The sequence below is a fragment of the Callithrix jacchus genome, chromosome 7 (assembly GCF_049354715.1).
Source record: "Callithrix jacchus isolate 240 chromosome 7, calJac240_pri, whole genome shotgun sequence".
NCBI lineage: Eukaryota > Metazoa > Chordata > Mammalia > Primates > Cebidae > Callithrix > Callithrix jacchus.
The window spans coordinates 32,149,681-32,175,461 of NC_133508.1; the positions used below are offsets into that span (position 1 = coordinate 32,149,681).

Below are 25,781 nucleotides of genomic sequence, written 5' to 3' on the forward strand. Positions count from 1 at the left end.
TGCCTGCCTGTAGTGGTTATGCTGAGCTGCCATGGGCTCTGCCCTGTTGCCATGGGCTCTGCCCTGTTGTCATGGACTCCGCCCTGCTGCCCTGTGTAATTCCCTGTAGTCCTGTTTATATGGGTGTGGTTAGAACTGCTGTGGTGATGGTGGCTTGCCTCTGTTGTGACGGACTCTCTCTGTTATGGTGGGTTGCCTCGGCAATGGCAGGCTGCGTCGGCAATGGCAGGCTGCGTCAGCAATGGCAGAGTACCTCCATAGGGGTCGAGTGCCTCGGTAATGGTGGACGCCCCTCCCCCAACGAACTGTACTGTCCTGGGTTCAGCTGTGCTTGCTGTGACACTCTTAACCCCGAGCATTTCCAATTGCTGTTTTTGTTTGTTTGTTTTTGTGGGTGTGGGACCCACCAAGCCTGATCACCTGGCTGCCTGCCTCAGAGCCCTTTTTTTTTAAAAAATTGAATGGTTGACTCTCTTCCAGGTGTTCCAGTTGCCTGCTGTAAGGGCCTCGGGATCTGTGTGATTTCCCGTGCAGTGACCCACTGCGCCGGCTCAAACAACGTTATGGCCTGGGAATCTCCTGGCCTGGCTTTCCATTTAAGTCCCGTTTAATCAGATGAATGTGCTAATCTGCCTTCCAAAATCTCCAATTGCTGGTTTAACAGGGCAACCAAACCAGTGTATTTTGTATGGAGTGCCGCTGCGATGCGGCCCCAGCCCAAACAACCGCGCTGGCCCAAACAGCCGCGCTGGCCCGAACTGCTGTGCGGTGGCCTGTGGGGCTCCTACACCTGGGAATCTCCTGGTCTGTGGGCAATAAAGATTCGTCTGGAAATGCGGCATCCACTCACCCTCTGTGATTTTACTGGGAGCTGCAATCCTGAGTTGGTCCTACAGTGCCACCTTCCTCACTCCTCATAAATCATAACATTCTTGATGCTGTTCCATAAATTCTGTAGGATTTATTTATTTTTTGGAATTAAAAAATTTAAATTTTTATTTATTTAGAGGAAATAAGTGCAGATTTCTTACATGTATATACTGTATCATGGTAAAGTCTGGGCTTTTAGTGTACCCATTATCTAAATAGTGAATATTGTATCCAATAGGTAATAGCCTTTAAAATTCCTTTTTATTCTTTATTCTTTTTCCCCCAACTATGTTTTCAAATAATTTTCTTTGAGTTTACAGATTCTTTCTTCTCCTTGATGAATTATACAGTTGACATTTTTTTGATTTATCTTTTGTAATTTAAATTTTATTCATTGTATTCTTTAGCATTGGAGTTTCTGTTTGGTTCTTCTTTATGATTTCAATCACTTTGTTAAACTTCTCATTTTGTTCGTGTATTGTTTTCCTTATTTTTCTTAAGTTGTCTATCAGTGTTTTCTTATAGATTACTGAGCTTTCTTAAGATAATTATTTGAATTTTTTGGCAGATTTTGATAGCATCACTGTTTCCAGACTTTATGGACTGGTTTTGTATGAAATGATCTTCATCTGTGGGTGGTTTTGAGTACACTAGCTGGGTGGATTGTGGCAATTTAGGATCCAGTGAGGATGTGGCAGTTTAGTGTCCATGTAGCTTTTTCAGCTGTGGTTGATATGGGTAAAGATTTCAGTGGTGTACAGTGGCCAAGGCCATAGGTATCTGCAATAGTGGCAAAGCCCAACAGAATTCTTCTGATCTCATTTACTTCTCTAAGGGAAGTTGTGGCAGAGGTGACATCCCTTGGTGCTGGATCTGGCTTGTGGGTATGCTTGTAGTGACAGTGGTACTAATGTCTGATGCATGGTATCTGTGGAGTGGTTAAGCAGCTTGGATCTGGGAGCATGAGCATGTATGAACTGACAGTGGCTCTGGGGTCCAGATGCTGGTGTGTGCCAGTCTATTGCTGCTCTGAGGACTGTGATATGGATATCCCTGCTGCATTGATGGTTCTGGTGTCTAGGATGCAGGCACTTGTTGAGTGGCTGCAGAGCCACATTCTGAAATGTAGTCACAGATGGAGAGCTGGAGTTGCTCTGGGGCCTTGGGTGTGGGTAGCTCTGATGTCTGATGCATGTGCAGTCAGAGTCTCAAAGGGTTACATCAGAGCTAAGGTTGCAGCCCACATGTGTACTGAGAGTCTGCAGCTTCAGGGCCCTGGGCAAGGCTAGCAGGTGAAGCCAGTGGCTCTGGTGACTATATTATACATGTGCATGGTGCAGCCTTAGAGATGTGGGCTGGAGTGTGAACACATGCAGAGCAACAGTGGTTCCAGGATTGGGCTGTGGCTTAGCTTACTGTGGCAGTGGCTCAGATACCTGAAACATAGGACTTATAGAGGAATGGCAGAGCTAGGGTTCATTGCACAGGCCAGTGCAGAGTGAGCATGGCTCTAGGGTCTGGGGAGGGGCTAGCCCCTAGTGAAGGTGGCTCTGGTGTCTGAGGCATGGGTGTGCAGCCATCTAGCCAATGCTGGAGCCTGGGTACATATGGAAAGATTGTGACTCTGTTGTCTGGGTCACACATGGATCTGGAGCATGGTGGCCGTAGTCCTGGTGTGGCACAATAGTGGCTTCTTCTTGGTGGTGGATAGAGCAACATTTCTCTTATCTGGGGTTTCATGGTGGCATTGGTTATTAGTTACCTCAGTGGTGAGAGCTGTCAGTGTTCTCTGTAGAGCAGACTGCTGGGAACCATGGTGGTACCTGTTGCATGGCTGATAGTGATAGTTTCTGCATTCTTCCTCATTCTTTGCTATCTCCAGATGTCTCTGGTATGCTGATCTCCTTAGCTATCCTGTCTGTGTGGTTATTCTACATTTTTTTTTGCTTTACTATCTTGCTGCAGCTTCTTTGAGACTTTGAGCCCTAACAGGGCCATTTTCATCCATGGATAGCTGTCTAGTGGTTGTTTTTTTGTAGGAAAATGAAGATTGATATCTCCTACTTTCTCATCTTGCTAATGTCATTTTGTGTTCTTCCTTTTTTTTCCCCAGGAATGTTTTGTAGTGTATTTTTCTTCTTTCTGGGGGCTGAATTTTCAAATTGTAGCTGGAATAATGTTGGTGTTCCATGTAGTTCTTTACCATATTTAGGACAGAATTTAAAATTATATCATATGCTACAATCAGATTACTCTTAAATTATTGTTTTATTATTAACTGTGACTTTTTATGTAAGCATTTAAAATTACTCTCCCCTACCTACAAAAAATTATAAATTTAATTCTTATGAAACTGGCTTCTCCCAATATCCTATTTGAATCTTTGAGGAATATTGACTCTCTCAAAGTAAAGCCTCTGTTTGACTTGGTTTCTTGGTTATACTTGATATATTTGGTACCCTGGATATATTTTCACATTTCTGCTTTTCTTGACTTTGTTTAAGGTGTTTACTTTTTATTTTTTCTTTTTAATGAAGCTTTATCCATTCTTTAAGGCTTAGCTTCTTTATGTCTTTCTACTTTCTCTTCTCAGCTCCTAAATATTTATTATTCTATGCCACTCTTGACATGTAAAATAGAAAAAATACAGTGAATATTTAGGAACTGTTATATGCTACTATGTTTGTAAACATTTTCTTTGTTTCTTATCTTGTTTTTCTGACAGAAAACTTAATGCAGGGTCTGTCTTCTATCATATGCTTTTTATGTCATAAGATTGAGGAGTCTTGTGGTATTATCCTAATAGTTAATTATTATGGATCCTTATTATGTTGGTTTCCTTTTAAGTAGCATCTTAGGTTCTCTTATGGGTTTTTTGATGCAGTTGTAAAACTTAGTAGGTTAGCTAGATCCTTCCCATAAACCTTATTGACTTAGCAACAGCAACTAAAGCATTTCTCTCTTAGCATCCTAGAGTTCCTCTGATATGCCGTATCATTAGAAGGTCACATGTATTGGACATTAATTCAGTTTTATCTTTTACTATATATATAGTATTGATCAAGTTATGTAACCTCTCTGAGCCTGAACTTTTGTATTTGAAAATTATGACAGTATCTTGTTTTTTAGATTATTTTAAGAATAAGAGAATGCAATATACCATGGTGATTTGCACATAATAGGTATTTAATAAAATGGTAGCTATTCTCCTCATAAGCATTCTGTTAATACTCATATAGCCCTGCTAGTCCCTCTCTATGTTTGTTTAGCTTTTATATCTATAGCAGTTATATTTAGCATAGAGCTATAATTCCAGCCATTTATAAAACCTTTAATATTTTTGATTTTTTAAATAATAGAAACTGATCATTTAATGACTACTCGATTTAATGCCATGTTGAAAGTATTTGAAAACCAGGCAAATATGTTGGAGAGGTAAGCTGTTTTTGTATTTTATTATTTTTATATTTAAAATAATTAACAGATAAAATTGTATTTTTCCATATATAACATGTTTATGAAAGTTAGTACATATTTATTGCAGAAATACTGAAATATAAAATAACAATGTTGTCAACAAATTTAGAATTTCTTGTATCAATTTTTGTGATTTTACATATGCAGAATTTTTACATTGAAAATTGTAAACATAGAGAATGTAAAATGAAACGTAAAATATATGCTACAAAAAACAGTATGTTGGTTCCTAAAAAAATTAAAAACAGAATTACCATATGATCCAGCAATTCCACTCTGGGTATATATACCCCCACATTGAAAGCAGAGTGTTGAAGGGCTATTTGACACCCATTCTTTGCAGCATCATTCACAATGGGCAAAAGATGGAAGCCACCCACTTGTGCAACAATGAATAAATTGATAAACAAAATGTGATATATACATACAATGAAATTATTATTGAGTTTTAACAAGATAGGAAATTCTGATATATGCTACAACATGAATGAATCCTGAGGACATTTTGCTAAGTGTAATAAGCCAGTCACAAAAAGACAAATACAATTATTCCCCTTGCATGAGGTATCTAGAGTAGTGTTAAATTCATAGACATAGAAGATAGAATGATGGTTGGTGGGGGTTTAGGAGGAGGAAATGGGGAGTTATTGTTTGATGCACACAAAGCTTCCATTTTACATGATGAGAAGAGTTCTGGAGATTGGTTGTAAAATAATGTAAATGTACCTAACACTGCTGAACTATACACTTAAAATGGTTAAGATGGTAAATTTTATATTGTATGTATTTTTCCATGGTTAAAAAATTAAAAGTTACAATGATACAAAATGTAGTTTGTGAATATTTTTTCACCTGTAAACTCATATAATTGCTTTTAAAAATAAATGTTTTATTTTTTATTGAGAAAATTTATGATAGAAAACGTGATGTTTTGATATATGCATGCATTGTGGAATGGCGAAATCAAGCTATGTAACAGACCCAATATCCTCACATACATATCTTTCCTTTTTCTGGTGAGAACATTTAAAAATTACTCTCTTAGAAATTTTTCCCCTGTCTAGCTAAAATTTTATACCCTTTGATCAACCACATGGGGTGAAAATCTCCCAACCAACCACAGCCTCTGGTAACCAGCATTCTGTTTTCTATCTCCATGAGTTTGACTTTTTGGGGTTCTACATATAAGTGAGATCATGCAGTAATTGTCTTTCTGTACCTGACTTCTTGTCAGGTACATAATGCCCTTCAAGTTCATCCATGTTGTTGCAGATGACAGTATTTTCTTCTTTTTTAAGGCTGAATGGTATTTTACATTTTACATATATAAATGTGTATATATATAGATATATCTGTATATCTCTATATATATATCTTCCACATGTTCTTTATCTATTTTTACATTTATTTCCTTTAGATGTATACTCAGAAGCGGAATTACTAGGTCATATGGTAGTTCTCTTTTTATTTATTATTTATTTATTTTTATTTTTATTTTTTAAGACGGAGTTTTGCTCTTGTTACCCAGGCTGGAGTGCAATGGCACAATCTGGGCTCACTGCAACCTCCGCCTTCTGGGTTCAGGCAATTCTCCTGCCTCAGCCTCCTGAGTAGCTGGGATTACAGGTACGCACCACCATGCCCAGCTAATTTTTTGTAGTTTTAGTAGAGATGGGGTTTTACCATGTTGAACAAGATGGTCGCGATCTCTTGACATCGTGATCCACCCGTCTCGGCCTCCCAAAGTGCTGGGATTACAGGCGTGAGACACTGTGCCCAGCCCTATTTTTAAATTTTTATTGCTTTTTGGGTTTTGGGGTACATGTGAAGAACATGCAAGATAGTTGCATAGGTACACACGTGGCAGTGTGATTTGCTGCCTTCCTCCCCTTCACCTATGTCTGGCATTTCTCCCCATGCTATCTCTCCCCAACTCCCCAGCCCCCACTGACCCTCCCCTATCGCCCCAACAGACCCCAGTGTGTAGTGCTCCCATCCCTGTGTCCATGTGTTCTCATTGTTCAACACCTGCCTATGAGTAAGAACATGTGGTATGTCATTTTCTGTTCTTGTGTCAGTTTGCTGAGAATGATGTTCTCCAGGTTCATCCATGTTCCTACAAAGGACACGAACTCATCGTTTTTGGTGGCTGCATAATATTCCATGGTGTATATGTGCCACATTTTCCCTGTCCAGTTTATCATCAATGGGCATTTGTGTTGATTCCACATCGTTGCTATTGTAAACAGTGCTGCAATGAACATGCATGTGCATGTGTCCTTATAGTAGAACGATTTATAGTCCTTTGGATATATACCCAGTACTGGGATTGCTGGGTATAAAGGAATTTCTATTTCTAGGTCCCTGAGGAATTGCCACACTGTCTTCCACAATGGTTGAACTAATTTACACTTCTACCAGCAGCGTAAAAGTGTTCCTATTTCACCACATCCTCTCCAGCATCTGTTGTCTCCGGATTTTTTAATGATCGCCATTCTAATTGGTGTGAGATGGTATCTCAGTGTAGTTTTGATTTGCATTTCTCTAATGACCAGTGATGATGAGCATTTTTTCATATATTTGTTGGCCTCATGTATGTTTTCTTTTGTACAGTGTCTGTTCATATCCTTTGCCCATTTTTGAATGGGCTTGTTTGTTTCTTTCTTGTAAATCTGTTTGAGTTCTTTGTAAATTCTGGATATCAGCCCTTTGTCAGATGGGTAAACTGCAAAAATGTTTTCCCATTCTGTTGGTTGCCAATTCACTCTAATGACTGTTTCTTTTGCCGTGCAGAAGCTGTGGAGTTTGATTAGGTCCCATTTGTCTATTTTGGCTTTTGTTGCCAATGCTTTTCATGTTTTGGTTATGAAGTCCTTGCCTACTCCTATGTCCTGAATGGTTTTGCCTAGATTTTGTTCTAGGGTTTTTATGGTGTTAGGTCTTATGTTTAAGTCTTTAATCCATCTGGAGTTAATTTCAGTGTAAGGTGTTAGGAAGGGGACCAGTTTCTGCTTTCTGCACACAGCTAGCCAGTTTTCCCAACACCATTTATTAAACAGGGAATCCTTTCCCCATTGCTTGTTTTTGTCAGGTTTATTAAAGATTGTATGGTTGTAGATATGTTGTGTTGCCTCTGATGCCTCTGTTCTGTTCCATTGGTCTATATCTCTGTTTTGGTACCAGTACCATTCTGTTTTGATTACTGTGGCCTCGTAGTATAGTTTGAAGTCCAGTAGTGTGATGCCTCCTGCTGTGTTCTTTTTGCTTAGAAGTGAGTTGGCTATGCGGGATCTCTTTTGGTTCCATGTGAAGTTCAAGGTGTTTTTTCCAGTTCTGTGAAGAAGGTCATTGGTAGCTTAATGGGGATAGCGTTGAATCTGTAAATTACTTTGGGCAGTATGGCCAGTTTCACGATATTGATTCTTTCTATCCATGAACATGGAATGTTTCTTCGTCTGTTTGTGTCCTCTCTTATTTCATTGAGCAGTGGTTTGCAGTTCTCCTTGAAGAGTTTCTTTACATTTCTTGTTAGTTGTATTCCTAGATATGTTATTCTCTTTGTAGCAGTTGTGAATGGCAGTTTGTTCTTGATTTGACTCCCCTTAAGTCTGTTAATGGTGTATAGGAATGCTTGTAATTTTTGCACATTGATTTTGTATCCTGAGACTTTGCTGAAGTTGCTTATCAGTTTCAGGAGTTTTTGGGCTGAGACGATGGGGTCTTCCAGAAATACTATTATGTTGCCTGCAAATAGAGACAATTTGGCTTCCTCCTTTCCTACTTGAATAACCTTTATTTCTTTTTCGTCCCTAATTGCTCTGGCTAGAACTTCCAGTACTGTATTGAATAAGAGTGGTGAGAGAGGGCAACCTTGTCTAGTGCCAGATTTCAAAGGGAATGCTTCCAGTTTTTCCCCATTCTGTATGATATTGGCTGTTGGTTTGTCATAAATAGCTTTTATTATTTTGAGATACGTTCCATCAATACAGAGTTTATTGAGGGTTTTTAGCATAAAGGGCTGTTGAATTTTGTCAAAGGTTTTTTCTGAGTCAGTTGAGATAATCATGTGGTTTTTGTTTTTGGTTCTATTTATGTGATGAATTAACGTTTATAGACTGCATATGTTGAACCAGCCTTGCATCCCTGCGATGAATCCTACTTGATCATGGTGGATAAGCTTTTTGATGTGCTGTTGCAATTGAGTTGCCAGTATTTTATTGAAGATTTTTGCATCTATGTTGATCATGGATATTGGCCTGAAGTTTTGTGTTCTTGTTGAGTCTTTGCCGGGTTTTGGTATCAGGATGATGTTGGTCTCATAAAATGATTTGGGAAGGATTCATTCCCTCTTTTTGGATTATTAGGAATAGTTTCAGGAGGTATGGTAACAGTTTCTCTTTGTGTGTCTGGTATAAGTTGGCTGTGAAGCTGTTTGGACCCACGCTTTTTTTGTGTGGTAGGCTCTTAATTGCTACCTCAACTTTAGATCTTGTTCTTGGTCTATTCATGGTTTTGACTTCTTCCTGGTTTAGGCTTGGGAGGACACACATGTCCAGGAATTTATCCATTTCTTCCAGGTTTATTAGTTTATGTGCATAGAGTTGTTTGTAATATTCTCTGATGATGGTTTGAATTTCTGTGGAATCTGTGGTGATTTCCCCTTTATCATTTTTTATTACATCTATTTGATTATTCTCTCTCTTTTTTTAAAATTAGTCTGGCTAGTGGCCTGTCTCTAGCTCCTTCAGTTCTGCTCTGGTCTTAGTTATTTCTTGTCTTCTGCTAGGTTTTGAGTTTTTTTGATCTTGCTCCTCTTGCTCTTTAAATTTTGATGATAGGGTGTCAATTTTGGATCTCTCCACTCCTCTCATGTGGGCACTTATTGCTATATGTTTTCCTCTAGAGACTGCTTTAAATGTGTCCCAGAGATTCTGATATGTTTTGTCTTCATTCTTGTTAGTTTCGAAGAACTTCTTTATTTCTGTCTTCATTTCATTGTTCATCCAGTCAACATTCAAGAGCTAGTTGTTCAGTTTCGATTAAGCTGTGCGGTTCTGAGTTAGTTTCTGAATTCTGAGTTCTAACTTGATTTCACTGTGGTCTGAGAGACTGTTATAATTTCTGTTCTTTTGCATTTGCTGAGGCGTGCTTTACTTCCAATTATGTGGTCAATTTTAGAGTAGGTGTGATGTGGTGCTGAGAAGAATGTATATTCTGTGGATTTGGGGTGGAGAGTTATGTAAATGTCTCTCAGGTTTGCTTGTTCCAGGTCTGAGTTCAGGTCCTGGATATCCTTGTTAATTTTCTGTCTGGCTGATCTTTCTCATGTTGACAGTGGAGTGTTAAAGTCTCCCACTATTATTGTGTGAGAGTCTAAGTCTCTTTATAAGTCATTAGGAACTTGCCTTATGTATCTGGGTGCTCCTGTATTGGGTCCATATATATTTAGGATCGTTAGCTCTTCTTGTTGTATCGATCCTTTTATTATTATGTAATGTCCTTCTTTGTCTCTTTTGATCTTTGTTGCTATAAAGTCTACTTTATCAGAGATGAGAATTGCAACTCCTGCTTCTTTTTGCTCTCCATTTGTTTGGTAAGTCTTCCTCCATCCCTTTATTTTTAGCCTTTGTGTATTCTTGCATGTGTGATGGGTTTCCTGGATACAACACACTGATGAGTTTTGGATTTTTATCCAATTTGCCAGTCTGTGTCTTTTGATTGGTGCATTTAGCCCATTTACATTTAGGGTTAATATTGTTATGTGTGAAATTGATACTGCCATTTTGATGCTAGCTGGCTGTTTTGCCCATTAGTTGATGCAGATTCTTTATTTTGTTGATGCTCTTTGGTATGTTTTTGGAGTGGCTGGTACTGGTTCTTCCTTTCTATGTGTAGTGCCTCTTTCAGGAGCTCTTGTAAAGCAGGCCTAGTGGTGACAACATCTCTGAGTGCTTGCTTGTTTGCAAAGGATTTTCTTTTTTCTTCACTTATGAAACTAAGTTTGGCTGGATATGAAATTCTGGGTTGAAAGTTTTTTTCTTCAAGGATGTCGAATATTGGCCCCTACTCTATTCTGGCTTGTAGGGTTTCTGCTGAGAGATCTGCGGTGAATCTGATGGGCTTACCTTTGTGAGTAACTCAACCTTTCTCTCTGGCTGCCTGTAGCATTTTCTCCTTTATTTCAACCGTGGTGAATCTGACGATTATGTGCCTTGGCATTGCTCTTCTTGCGGAATATCTTTGTGGTGTTCTCTGTATTTCCTGGACTTGAATATTGGCCTGACTTGCTAGGTTGGGGAAGTTTTTCTGGATAATATCCTGAAGAGCATTTTCCAGCTTGGATTCATTCTCCTCATCACATTCAGGTACACCTATCAAACGTAGATTAGGTCTCTTCACATAGTCCAACATTTTTTGGAGACTTTGTTCATTCCTTTTTGTTCTTTTTTCTCTAATCTTGCCTTCTCATTTTATTTCATTGAGTGGATCTTCGACCTCTGATATCCTTTCTTCTGCTGGTCGATTTGGGTGTTGAAATTTGTGCATGCTTCATGAAGTTTTCATGTTGTGTTTTTAGCTCCTTCAGTTCACTCATATTCCTCTCTAAGTTGTCCATTCTTCTTATCATTTTCTCAAATCTTTTTTCAACGTTCTTAGTTTCTTTGCATTGAGTTAGAACATGTTTTTTAGCTCATGGAAGTTTCTCATTATCCACCTCCTGAATTCTGATTTTGTCATTTCATCACACTCATTCTCCATCCAGCTTTGTTCCCTTGCTGGTGAGGAGTTATCATCCCTCGTAGGAGGAGATGTGTTCTGGTTTCAGGTGTTTTCCTTTTTTTTGCACTGGTTTCTTCCCATCTTTGTGGATTTATCCACCTGTCGTCTGTGTAGTTGCTGATTTTCAGATTGGGTCTCTGAGTGGACATCCAGATTGTTGATGATGAAGTTATTTCTGTTTCTTAGTTTTTCTTCTAAAAGTCTGGCCCTTCTGCTCTAGGACTGCTGAGGTCCACTCTAGGCCCTGCTTGCCTGGGGATCACCTACAGCAGCTGCAGAACAGTAAGCATTGCTACCAGTTTCTTTTTCTGCTATCTTTGTCCCATAATGATGCCCGCCAAATGTCAGTCTGATCAGTCTTTTGTGAGGTGACTCTTTGGATATACGGGGGTCAGGGAGCTGCTTGAGGAAACAGTCTGTTCTTTATAGGAGCTCAAGTATTGAGCTGTGAGCTCCGTTGTTCTTCCAGAGCTGGTAGGCAGGTACATTTAAGTCTGCTGCCGCAGAACTCATAAAATGCCTTTTTTCCTCCAGGTACTCTGTCTCAGGGAGTTAGGGCTTTATTTATGAGTTTCTGTTGTGCTGCTGCCTTTTTTTTAATTTTTATTTTCAGGGCTACCTGCCCAGCAAGGAGGCAGCCCAGTCACTGTCTGCCTGCAGAGGCTTTGCTGAGCTCTGCCCTGCTGCTGTTGTGCTTCCCTATAGTCCTGTTTATATGGGTGTGGTTAGAACTGTGTTGGCAATGGTGGCCTGTCTCTGTAAATGTGGACTCTATCTGGTTTGGTGGGTTTCCTTGGCAATGGCAAGCTGCCTCAGCAATGGCCAACTTCCTCCATAGGGGTGGAGTGCCTCGGTAATGGCGGATGCCCCTCCCCCACCGAGTTGCATTGTCCTGGGTTCAGCTGTGCTTACTGTGAAAGTCTCAACTCCGAGTGTTTCCAATTTCTGTTTTTTTCGTTTGTTTTTGTGGGGGTGGGACCCACCGAGCCTGATCACCTGGCTCCTTGCCTCAGACTTTTTTTTTTTAAGTTGAATGGTTGACTCTCTCCTGGGTGTTCCAGTCGCCTGCTGAAAGGGCGCTGCAATCTGTGTGATTTCTCGTGCAGCGACCCACTGCACAGGCTGAGGCAACGGCACTGCCCGGGAATCTCCTGGCCAGCTTAAAAGGGTAACCAGACCAGTATATTTTGTACAGAGAGCCATGGTGCTGCAAAACAGCTGCACTGGCCAAAACAGCTGCGCTGTTAACCCATAGGGCTCCTCTGCCTAGGAATCTCCTGGACTGTGGGCAATAAAGATTCATCTGGAAATGCAGCATCCACTCACCCTCTGCACTTTCACTGGGAGCTGCAATCCTGAGCTGCTCCTAAAAGGGCCATCTTGGATCTTCCTCATTTCAATCTGTCAGTTCTCTTTTTATTTTTTTGAAGAATCTCCATATTGTTTTTCATAAAGCTGTACTAATTTACATTCTTACTAACAGAGTATAAGAGTTGCCCTTTCTCCAAATTTTTGCCAGTACACACACACACACACACACACACACACACACACACACACACACATAAAATATCCATTTGATTTTTGATAACAGATGTGAGGTAATATTACATGATGGTTTAAACTTGCTTTTCCTTGATGATTATTTATGTTGAACATTTTTTTCATACACCTGTTGAACATGCATATGTATTTTTTTGAGAAATGTCAAGCCATTTGCCGATTTTTTAAATGGGGTTATTTGCTTTTTTTCAATTGAGCTGAATTTCTTTTACATTTTGGATATTAAACTCTTACCACATGTATGGTTTGCAAATATTTTCTCCCATTCCATAGGTTGTATCTTCATTCCATTGATTGTTTTCTTTGCTGTGCAGAAGCTATTTAGCTTGATGCAGTCCCATTTGTCCATTTTTGCTTCTGTTACCTGCACTCTTGGGGTCATATTTAAAAAATATTTTCCAAGACCAATATCAAGAAGTTTTCCTCTATGTTTTTGTTAAGTAATTTTACAGTTTCAGGTATTACATTTAAGTTTCTAATTTATTTTCGGTCTATCTTTATATATGGGGTGAGATAAGGACCCAATTTCTTTCTTCTGCAGTCTCTCCAACATTATTTATTGAAGAGACATTCTTTTCCTAATTGTGTGTTTTTGTATGTTTGTTAAAGACCAGTTGACCATATGTGTGTACTTATTTCTGGGATCTCTATTCTGTTCGACGTGAGCATCATGCAGTTTTGATTGCTGTAGCTTTGTGTAGAAATTTTGTGATAAAGTAATGCTTCCACCTTTGTTCCTTTTTGCTCATGATTGCTTTGACTACTCAGGATCTTTTGTGGCCCAATATTAATTTTAGAATCTATTTTTATTTCTGTGAAAAATGTCATTGGAATTTTCTTAGGGATTACATTAAACCTATAGGTTATTTTGGGTAGCATGAACATTTTAACAATATTGTTTGAATTCAATTCTTTCCATTTCTTTGTGTGTTCTTCAATTTATTTCATCAGCATCTTACAGTTTTCAGTGTAACAAATCTCTTTCTTTGTTGGTTAAGTGTATTCCCTAGTATGTTATTTCTTTTCATGGTATTATAAATGGAATCATTTTCTTGATTTTCTTCTAGATAATTTGTTGTTAGTTTATAGAAACACAACTGATTTTTGTATATTGGTTTTTGTATCCTTCAACTATACTGAATTCATTCTTTCTGCAAGTTTTAGGGGCATCTTTAGAGATTTCTATATATGAGAATATATCATCTGGAAACAAATATGATTTTACTTCTTCTTTTTCTATTTTGATACTTTTATTTTTTGTTTACTAATTGCCCTGGCTTGGATTTCTAGTACTATGTTGAATAGATGTGGGGAGAGTGGGTATCCTTGTTTTTGATCTTAGAGGAAAAGCCATATTATATAGCAAATCTTTTCTTATCTGCCTTAGAGAAAGAAGTACAATATGCTCAAGAAAGCATATACAAAGATTTTTTTTGCATCAATGTGATAGTAGCAGAACTAGAAAGAACCTGTTTTTGTTAGTGGGAGTATGGTTCAATAATCTATGGTAAATGAATGATAAGGGAATACTATGAATAACTATATGACAACAAATTCGATTACTTAGATGATATATATATCTAGAAAGGCCTAAACTAAACTGAATCAAGAAGAACAAGAAACATAAGACTGGACTTAATAAGAGGTCAAAAGATTTGATTAGTAATTAACAGATTTCCTATTAAGAAATTCTTAGGTCAGACAACTTCACTTTTTAATTCTTTCAAACGTTTAAAGAAGAGTTAATACTAGACCTTTACAAACTCTTCAAAAAAATAGAAGATTTCACACTTCTGAATTCATTCTGTAAGATTATTGTTACTCTGATGCCAAAATTAGACAATCACAAGAAAATAAGTCTACAGATAAATATGTGTTATAAATGTGAATAGAAAAATCCTAACCAAAATACTAGCAAATTGAATCTAACAACATATAAAAAAGGTTATATATAATGAACATGTGGGATTTATCTCAGAAATGCAAGGTTGATTTACAATGCAGATATAGGCTGGGCATGGTGGCTCACGCCTATTATCCCAGCACTTTGGGAGGCCAAGGTGGGTGGATCACGAGGTCAAGAGATTGAGATCATCCTGGTCAACAAGGTGAAACCCCATCTCTACTAAAAATACAAAAATTAGCTTGGCATGGTGGTGCACACATGCAGTCCCAGCTACTCGGGAGGCTGAGGCAGGAGAATTGCTTGAACCCAGAAGGTGGAGGTTGTGGTGAGCCAAGATCATGCCATTGCACTCCAGTCTGGGTAACAACAGTGAAACTCCATCTCAAAAAATAAATAAGGGGAGGAACTCAAGATGGCGCTGTGAGAACAACCCAGGATTGAAGCTCTCGGTTAATCCATGGAGAGGTGAGTCAAAGCTGCATTTTCAGACTGATCTTTGTTGCCCACAGAACGGGGAAATTCCCAAGTATAAAGGAGACGCGGGACACCAGGCAGAGGTTCTGCCTGGAGAATCCGGCAGCCGGGGTGGCGGCGGCCGGCCCTACCCAGCGATCCCCACAGGGCGTGCTTGTCTGGGTGCCTGTTGAAATGGCAACCTGAGACTTGAAAGGGCTGAACTTGAGACTGAAAGGGACTTGGGCAGTGGGCCAGCCCAGGGGATTGCAGGGACACAGTGTGTGGGATAGCACAGTGGGACAGACAAAACGGTGATTCCAAACGCTCGCCGTGGAGACGGTCCCTGAGGCGCTCCATGGGGGAGGGGCATCCACCATTACTGAGGCAACCTGCCCCGACTGAGACACACGCCCACTGCTGACGCAGCCTGCAGTTGCCAAGGCAACCCGCTATAACAGAGAGACTCCGCTGCAGGGTGTAGCCGGTGGCAGAGACCGCAGCAGAAGAGCAAGAGCCTGCAGCAACAGGGCGAGCCTCACAACAGCAGGGCGGAACCTCGGCAGTCAAATAGTGATTAGACTCCTCCTAGCTGGGCAGGACACCTCAACAGACATCCAAAAACAAAGCCCCAACCCCCCAAGACAGAGCATTTGAGAAAAAAGGGGTTTTTTAATGAGCTCTGTTGCAGCAGAATCTAACATAGCAGCCTAACAGCCCTGAATCAACAACAGAGCTCACAGCTCAGCAATTCAGCTCCTATAAAGTACAGGCTGTCCCCTTAAGCAGTTCCCTGACCCCTCTATATTCAAAAGACTGACATTTGGCAGGCATCATCCTGGGAGAAAGATAGCAGAAAAAGAAGCTGGTAGCATCCCTTACTGTTCCGCAGCTGCTATAGGTGCAGCCCAGACAAGCAGGGCCTGGAGTGGACTTCAGCAGTTGTACAGCGAAGCAGCTAAACTGGTAGAAGGAAAACCAAGTAACAGAAATACTTCATCATCAACAATCTGGGTGTCCACTCAGAGACCCAATCGAAAAGTCAGCAACTACGCAGACGACAAGTGGATAAATCCACAAAGATGGGAAGAAACCAGCGCAAAAAGGAGGAAAACACCCGAAACCAGAACACCTCACCTCCTACAAAGGACCAAAACTCCTCACCAGCAAGGGAACAAAGCTGGACGGAGAATGACTGTGATGAAATGATGGAATTAGACTTCAGAAGGTGGATAATGAGAAACTTTTGTGAGCTAAAAGAACTTGTATTAAATCAATGCAAAGAAAGTAAGAACCTTGAAAAAAGATATGAAAAAAGATTTGAGGAAATGATGACAAGAATGGATAACTTAGAGAGGAATATGAATGAACTGAAGGAGCTGAAAAACACAATACGAGAACTTCGCGAAGCATGCACAAGTTTTAATAGCCGAATTGACCAAGCAGAAGAAAGAATATCTGAAGTCGAAGATCAACTCAATGAAATAAAACGAGAAACCAAGATCAGAGAACAAAGCGCAAAAAGGAATGAACAAAGTCTCCAAGTAATGTGGGACTATGTGAAAAGACCTAACCTACGTTTGATAGGTGTACCAGAAGGGGACGAAGAGAATGAATCCAAGCTGGAAAATACTCTTCAGGACATCATCCAGGAAAATTTCCCCCACCTAGCAAGACAGGTCAACACTCAAATGCAGGAAATACAGAGAACACCACAAAGATATTCCACAAGAAGAGCAACCCCAAGGCACATAATCGTCAGATTCAACAAGGTTGAAATGAAGGAGAAAATACTAAGGGCAGCCAGAGAGAAAGGTCGGGTCACCCACAAAGGGAAGCCCATCAGACTCACAGCAGATCTCTTGGCAGAAACACTACAAGCCAGAAGTGAGTGGGGGCCAATATTCAACATTCTTAAAGAAAAGAATTTTCAACCCAGAATTTCATATCCAGCCAAACTGAGCTTCATAAGTGAAGGAAAAATAAAATCCTTTGTGAACAAGCAAGTACTCAAAGATTTGGTCACCACCAGGCCTGCTTTACAAGAGCTCCTAAAAGAGGCACTACACATAGAAAGGAACAACCAGTACCAGCCATTCCAAAATGACACTAAATGCTAAAGAGCATCAACATAATGAAAAATCTACAACAACTAACGGGCAAAACGGCCACTTAGCATCAAAATGGCAGTATCAAATTCACACATAACAATATTAACCCTAAATGTAAATGGACTAAATGCACCAATCAAAAGACACAGACTGGCAAATTGGATAAAAATCCAAAACCCATCAGGGTGCTGTATTCAGAAAACCCATCTCACATGCAAGGATACACAAAGACTCAAAATAAAGGGATGGAGGAAGATTTACCAAGCAAATGGAGAGCAAAAAAAAAGCAGAAGTTGCAATTCTCATCTCTGATAAAATAGACTTTAAAGCAACAAAGATCAAAAGAGACAAAGAAGGACATTACATAATGGTAAAAGGATCGATACAACAAGAAGAGCTAACGATCCTAAACATATATGGACCCAATACAGGAGTACCCAGATACATAAGGCAAGTTCTCAATGACTTACAAAGAGACTTAGACTCCCACACAATAATAGTGGGAGACTTTAACACTCCACTTTCAGTATTAGACAGATCAACCAGACAGAAAATCAACAAGGATATCCAGGGCTTGAACTCAGACATGGAGCAAGCAAACCTGGTGGACATTTACAGAACTCTCCACCCCAAATCCACAGAATATACATTCTTCTCAGCACCACATCACACCTACTCTAAAATTGACCACATAATTGGAAGTAAAGCATTGCTCAGCAAATGCAAAACAACTGAAATAATAACAAACAGCCTCTCAGACCATAGTGCAATCAAGTTAGAACTCAGAATTTAGAAACCAACCCAGAACCACACAGCTTCATGGAAACTGAACAACTGGCTCTTGAATGTTGACTGGGTAAACAATGAAATGAAGGCAGAAATAAAGAAGTTCTTCGAAACCAATGAGAATGAAGAGACAACATGCCAGAATCTCTGGGACACATTTAAAGCAGTCTCTAGAGGAAAGTATATAGCAATAGGTGCCCATATGAGAAGAATGCAGAGATCAAAAATTGACACCCTATCATCAAAATTGAAAGAGCTAGAGGAGCAAGATCAAAAAAACTCAAAACCCAGCAGAAGACAAGAAATAACTAAGATCAGAGCTGAACTGTAGGATATAGAGACACAAAAAACTCTTCAAAAAATCAATAAATCCAACAGCTGGTTTTCTGAAAAGATCAACAAAATAGACCGACCCCTAGCCAGATTGATTAAAAAGAAAAGAGAGAACAACCAAATAGATGCAATAAAAAATGATAAAGAGGAAATCACTACAGACTCCACAGAAATTCAAACCATCATCAGAGAATATTACAAACAACTCTATGCACATAAACTAGTAAACCTGGAAGAAATGGATAAATTTCTGGACACATGTGTCCTCTCAAGCCTAAACCAGGAGGAAGCTGAAACTATGAATAGACCAATAACAAGGTCAGAAGTCGAGGCAGCAATTAAGAGCCTACCACACAAAAAAAGCCCAGGTCCAGATGCGTTCACAGCCGAATTCTACCAGACACACAAAGAGGAGCTGGTACCATTCCTGCTGAAATGATTCCAAATAATCCAAAAAGAGGGAATCCTTCCCAAATCATTTTATGAGACCAACATCATTCTGATACCAAAACCCGGAAGAGACCCAACAAGAAAAGAAAACTTCTGGCCAATATTCATGATGAACATAGACGCAAAAATCTTCAATAAAATATTGGCAAGCCGATTGCAACAGCAAATCAAAAAACTTATTCATCATGATCAAGTAGGATTCATCCCGGGGATGCAAGACTGGTTCAACATACACAAGTCTATAAACGTAATTCACCACATAAACAGAACCAAAAACAAAAACCACATGATTATTTCAATTGACTCAGAGAAGGCATTTGACAAAATTCAACAGCCCTTTATGCTAAAAACCCTCAATAAACTCTGTATTGATGGAATGTATCTCAAAGTAATAAAAGCTATTTATGACAAACCAACAGCCAATATCATACAGAATGGGCAAAAACTGGAAGCATTCCCTTTGAAATACGGCACTAGACAAGGTTGCCCTCTCTCACCACTCCTATTAAGTATAGGACTGGAAGTTCTAGCCAGAGCAATCAGGCAAGAAAAAGAAATAAAGGGTATTCAAATAGGAAAGGTGGAAGCCAAATTGTCTCTATTTGCAGACGACATGAGAGTATACCTAGAAGACCCCATCGCTTCAGGCCAAAAACTCCTGAAACTGATAAGCAACTTCAGCAAAGTCTCAGGATATAAAATCCATGTGCAAAAATCACAAGCATTCGTCTACACCAATAACAGACTTAAAGAAAGCCAAATCAAGAGCGAACTGCCATTCACAATTGCTACAAAAACAATAACATACCTTGGAATACAACTCACAAGGAATGTAAGAGACCTCTTCAAGGAGAACTACAAACCACTGCTCAACGAAATAAGAGAGGACACAAACAGATGGAGAAACATTCCATGTTCATGGTTAGGAAGAATCAATATTGTGGAAATGGCTATACTGCCCAAAGTAATTTACAGATTCAACGCTATCCCCATCAAGCTACCAATGACCTTCTTCACAGAACTGGAAAAAACACCTTCAACTTCATATGGAACCAAAAGAGAGCCCACATAGCCAAGTCAATTCTAAGCAGAAAGAACAGAGCAGGAGGCTGTCTTTCACAATTGTTGAATTAATTTCACATCACCAGACTTCAAACTATAGTACAAGTCTACAGTAATCAAAACAGCATGGTATTGGTACCAAAACAGAGATATAGACTAATGGAACAGAACAGAGGCATTGGAGGCAACACAACATATCTACAATCATACAATCTTGGATAAACCTGACAAAAACAAGCAATGGGGAAAGGATTCCCTGTTTAATAAATGGCATTGGGAAAACGGACTAGCCATGTGCAAGAGAGTGGAAAGTGGTCCCCTTCCTGACACCTTACACTAAAATTAACTCCAGATGGATTAAAGACTAAACATAAGACCTGGCACCATAAAAACCCTAGAGGAAAGTCCTGGCAAAACTATTCAGGATATAGGAGTAGGCAAGGACTTCATGACCAAAACACCGAAAGCATTGGCAACGATAGACAAAATAGACAAATGGGACCTAATCAAACTCCACAGCTTCTGCACAGCAAATGAAACAGTCACTAGAGTGAATTGGAAACCAACAGAATGGGAAAAAATTTTTGCAGTGTACTCATCTGACAAAGGGCTGACATCCAGAATTTACAAAGAACTCAAACAGATTTACAAGAAAGAAACAAACAAGCCCATTCAAAAATTGGCAAAGGATATGAACAGACACTTTACAAAAGAAGGCATACATGAGGCCAACAAACATATGAAAAAATGCTCATCATCACTGGTCATCAGAGAAATGCAAATCAAAACTACATTGAGATACCATCTCACGCCAGTTAGAATGGCGATCATTAAAAAATCTGGAGACAACAGATGCTGGAGAGGATGTGGAGAAATAGGAACACTTTTACACTGCTAGTGGGAGTGTAAATTAGTTCAACCATTGTGGAAGACAGTGTGGCGATTTCTCAAGGACCTAGAATTAGCAATTCCATTTGACCCAGCAATCCCATTACTGGGTATATATCTAAAGGAGTATAAATCGTTTTACTATAAGGACAGATGCACATGAATGTTCATTACAGCACTGATTACAATAACAAAGACCTGGATCCAACCCAAATGCCCATCGATGATAGACTGGACTGGGAAAATATGGCATATATACACCATGGAATATTATGCAGCAATTAAAAACGATGAGTTTGTGTCATTTGTAGGGACATGGATGAATCTGGGGAACAGCATTCTCAGCAAACTGACACAATTACAGAAAATGAAATACCGCGTATTCTCACTCATAGGCGGGTGATGAACAATGAGAACCCATGAACACAGACAGTGGAGCATTACACACTGGGGTCTATTTGGGGGAATAGGGGAGGGTTGGCGGGGGGAGAGTTGGGGAGGGATAGCATGGGAAGAAATGCCAGATGTGGGTGAAGGCGAGGAAGGCAGCAAATCACACTGCCATGTGTGTACCTATGCAACTATCTTGCATTTTCTGCACATGTACCCCAAAACCTAAAATGCAATAGAAAAAAAAGAAAAAAACATAAGAAATTGGGACCCTCATATATTACTCATAAGAATTAAAATTATGTATATGGTTTGGAAAACAGTTTATCACTTTTTTTTTTTTTTTTTTGAGACGGAGTTTCGCTCTTGTTACCCAGGCTGGAGTGCAATGGCGCGATCTCGGCTAACCGCAACCTCCGCCTCCTGGGTTCAGGCAATTCTCCTGCCTCAGCCTCCTGAGTAGCTGGGATTACAGGCATGCGCCACCATGCCCAGCTAATTTTTTGTATCTTTAGTAGAGACGGGGTTTCACCATGTTGACCAGGATGGTCTCGATCTCCTGACCTCGTGATCCACCCGCCTCGGCCTCCCAAAGTGCTGGGATTACAGGCTTGAGCCACCGCGCCCGGCCCCAGTTTATCACTTTTTAAAAAAATTAAATAGAGACTCTGCATGTGATTCAGAAATTCCATTTCTAGGTTTATACATGAGATAAATGAAAACACATATTCATACCAAAACTTGTAATAAATGTTCATAATAGCATTATTCACAATGACAGAAAAGTGGAAACAAACAAAATGTCCATAAAATGATGGGTAAAATGTGGCATATCCATATAATGGAATGTTATTTGTCAGTAAAAAGGAACAAAGTAGTAACATGTGCTACAATAGGAAGAACCTTGAAAACATATTGCTAAGTGTAAGAAGCCAGTCTCAAAAGTCCACATCCTATATGCTTCTATTTATATCAAATATCCAGAATAGGCAAATCTAGAGAAAGTAGAATACTGACCGGGCATTTGCAAAGAGAAATTGGGAGTGACTACTAATGAGTCTTGGGTTCTTTTGTGGGGTAAATAAAATGTTGTAAAATTAGATAGTGTTGACAGTTGCTTACATTGGTGAATATACCAAAAGGCATTGAATTGTATACTTTAAAATGTGCATTGTGTGATATATTAATTATACCTTAATAAAGCTGTTAGAATTCTGATATATTAAATGAACAACTCTTCATTGTGTGATATATTAATTATATCTTAATAAAGCTGTTATAAATTCTGATTTATTAAATGAATAACTCTTGTCAAAAATAATCTATGGTTTATCCATACTGTGGAACAATGTTAGCAAACTGTGGCCCAAATAATCATAGATTATTTTGCCAAAAATAATCTATGGTTCATCCATACTATTGAACAATGTCACCAAACTATGTCAGCAAACTATGGAACAATGTTACACCTAACCTGCAATTTATTTTTATAAATAAATTTTAACTGGAATACAGCCATACTCATTGAGTAATAGTGATCGAGACCATGAGGCTTGCAGAATCTAAAATATCTCCTGTCTTGTTCTTTACAAAAAATGTTTGCCAACTCCTGCTATGGAATAATAATTAGCACTTAAAAGGACTGAGAATAATGTATGTTTATGGATATGAAGAAATCTCAGACATGATGTTAAGTGAAAAAAATGTTGAGAACAAAATATACGGTGATGTCATTTATGGGAAAAGAAAACTGATATCCAACCCACTAATAAAAACTACAGAATGGAAAAGGTACATGCCATATTGTGTAAATTTGTAGAAAATGTCCTGGAAAGGTAACAGCAATCCAATAATATTTCTAAGGAGAGCACTAAATTTTTGGAGTGGTAATCAAAGTGTCCTTTAAACTTCATTTGTATTAAAATCTTTACAAAGAAAATGTGTAAATGTATTACATAAAATATAAATTTACAATTTTGAACATAAATTTTTGATTTATTTTTCAGATCTGTAAATGATCAAGTTTTGTTAGATGCTGTAAGTATAGTTCTCTCAATTTGAAATTATGCTTTGTCCTTGAGTTCTTAACAGACTCTTGAAATTGTCAGGATACATAATCCTGTATAAAGATCCAGTGCTTATGTGGTTTATTTAAGAGATTTCTATTCATATGTGAACTGGAAAGCCTTGTCTATTTTGCTTATTTTACTCTCATTATCACTCAGAAATGCTTCACTTCTGAAATCCTACACTATAATATCCTACAGTCATCTGAATAGTTCCAGTCCTTGACACTTATAGATCTTTATGTCTTTCAGCTTCAATTATTGTTTCACTGTATAGACTAATACCTATGTTTTGTTATTTTCATGAGTTAATGAAGACTTTCTTACCTTAATAATTAAGTATCTAAATAATCTTTCTATATTGAGAGTTTTACTCTTCATTATTATTAAAATTATTTGTTTTTAGGAATACAAACAGATGCAACGTGATTTTAAGTTGTTATTAGAAGAGAAGTTGGTGCTGGAAAATGAACTACAAAAGTTGAAGGACACAGAGGTTGGTAAAATTTTCATGTTTAAAAATGGCATACACCTAACAAGGCTTATTATTTTAGGATAGAAATCAAAGAGATATTTAAATATGTTTCTAATATTAATAATTTGTAACAACTATACTTTAAAAAATAAAATTATGACATATTCTAAATTATGTTAGATGTCAAAACCAAAAGGATTTCATGAAAAAACAGAATTTAAACATCTGAAAATACATTTCTAGGCCAAATATTTGACTTTATTAAACTAGCATAAATTAGTTTTCAAATATATTGTAAATGCATTCCTGGTATTCTCTATAATTATGTGATGTGTGTATCCCAGTTCATTATACCAAGGAGAGTCAATAGAAATAGAAATGCCAAGGAAAAAGGAAAATTGTTTCCTTTTGTATTTTATCATTCTTCTTGCCATTGTTAGCTTGCAAATTCAAACTGTAGAGAATAAAGTCAAATACATTGGAAGTGAATTTTTATTAACCACTTAAAAACTTAAGATATGTTGTTGAGGAAAAATACTAAATTCAATAATTTTAGTTTCTTACTAGAGGTGGAAGCAGAAATCATATAGGAGATTTGCTGTTTGATCAGTCAGAGAAGTAGGAATCTTACACCGGTGTCAAATATAAGATCAGGCTTGTTATATTTGTTCACTTTATGAATAGTTCCCTTTAGGTTTCATGCCAAGTAGGAGTAGAACATTGGTATAAAAAAAATCCTAAAAATAGTAAATTGTCATGTTGAAGAACTGAGTAGTCTGATCAAGTGTGAGAATTTTGCAGCATTCTAATGACACACTGTTAGAGCCACATTGAAAAAACTCTGGAGCTTCTTAGATGACTTGAGGATGTTGCAGCAGTTTCTGGTGTTGCTTTCTTGTGTTGTTTCTTTAAATATTCTATCTCTAATTTTGCTCGAGACAGCAATAATTTTGCACGAACTTCAATATATGATCTAGGATACAAGATTTTCTTGTTTAATGCATAGAGACTATGGTGCTCATTTGGTAGGTCATACTCTTAATCTTTAAAACATTAAAAAAATTTTTTAATTTTTGTGGGTGCATAGTAGGTATATATATTTATGGGAAACATATTTTGGTACAGGCATACAATGCAAAATAATCACATCATGGAAAATTGGGTATCCATCGCATTAAGCACTTATCCTTTGTGTTGCAAATAATCCAGTTATACTCTTTTAGTTATTAAAAAAATTTTTTTATTGTACTTTAGGTTCTGGGGTACATGTGCAGATCATGCAGGACTGTTGCATAGGTACACACATGGCAAGGTGGTTTGCTGCCTTCATCCCCCATCACCTATATCTGGTATTTCTCCACTCATTGTCCTTCACCACCTCTCACTGTTCCTCCCTTAACCCGCTGCAACTGACTTCAGTGTGTGATGCTCCCCTCCCTGTGTCCATGTGTTCTAATTGTTCGACACCTGCCTATGAGTGATAACATGCAGTATTTGGTTTTCTGTTCTTGTGTTAGTTTGCTGAGAATGATGGTTTCCAGATTTATCCAGGTCCATATGAAGGACACAAATTCATCGTTTTTTTATGGCTGCATAGTATTCCATGGTGTATATGAGGCACATTTTCAGTTATTCGTAAACGTACAATTAAATCTCTTTTGACTATAGTCCCCCTGTTATGCTATCAAATACTAGTTCTCATTCATTCTTTTAAGCTGTAATATATTTTTTGTACCCTTAACCATCCCCACCTCCTGCTCACCCTTCCAGTTTTTGGTAACCATCTTTTCTTCTCTATCTCCATAAGTTCTATTGTTTTGATTATTAGCCCCCACTGATAAGTGAACATATGCAATGTTTGTCTTTCTATGCCTGGCCTATCTCGTTTAACATAATGACTTCCAGGTCCATCCACATTGTTGCAAATGACATGATCTCATTTTTTACAACTAATACTCCATTGTGTATAAGGATCACATTTGCTTTTTCCAGTCATATGTTGATGGACACAGAGGTTGCTTTCATATCTTGGCTACTGAAAACAGGCCTGCAACAAACATGGGAGTGCAGGCATCTCAGATATGCTTATTTCCTTTTTTTGGAGAGGGGTATATATATACATATCAATAGGATTGCTGGATTGTATGGTAGCTCTATTTTGAGTTTTATGA

General features: G+C 38.5%; 1 protein-coding gene across 1 annotated transcript in view; it reads left to right on the forward strand.

Annotated features, from left to right (window-relative positions):
- The window catches only part of CCDC7 (coiled-coil domain containing 7), a 467,329-nt gene that overhangs the window by 31,299 nt on the left and 410,249 nt on the right, over nt 1–25,781 (forward strand). The window contains exons 10-12 of the mRNA XM_078329853.1: nt 4,230–4,305; nt 23,076–23,106; nt 23,542–23,631. Coding sequence (XP_078185979.1) covers nt 4,230–4,305; nt 23,076–23,106; nt 23,542–23,631 — 197 coding nt within the window. The remainder of the gene's footprint in view (nt 1–4,229; nt 4,306–23,075; nt 23,107–23,541; nt 23,632–25,781) is intronic.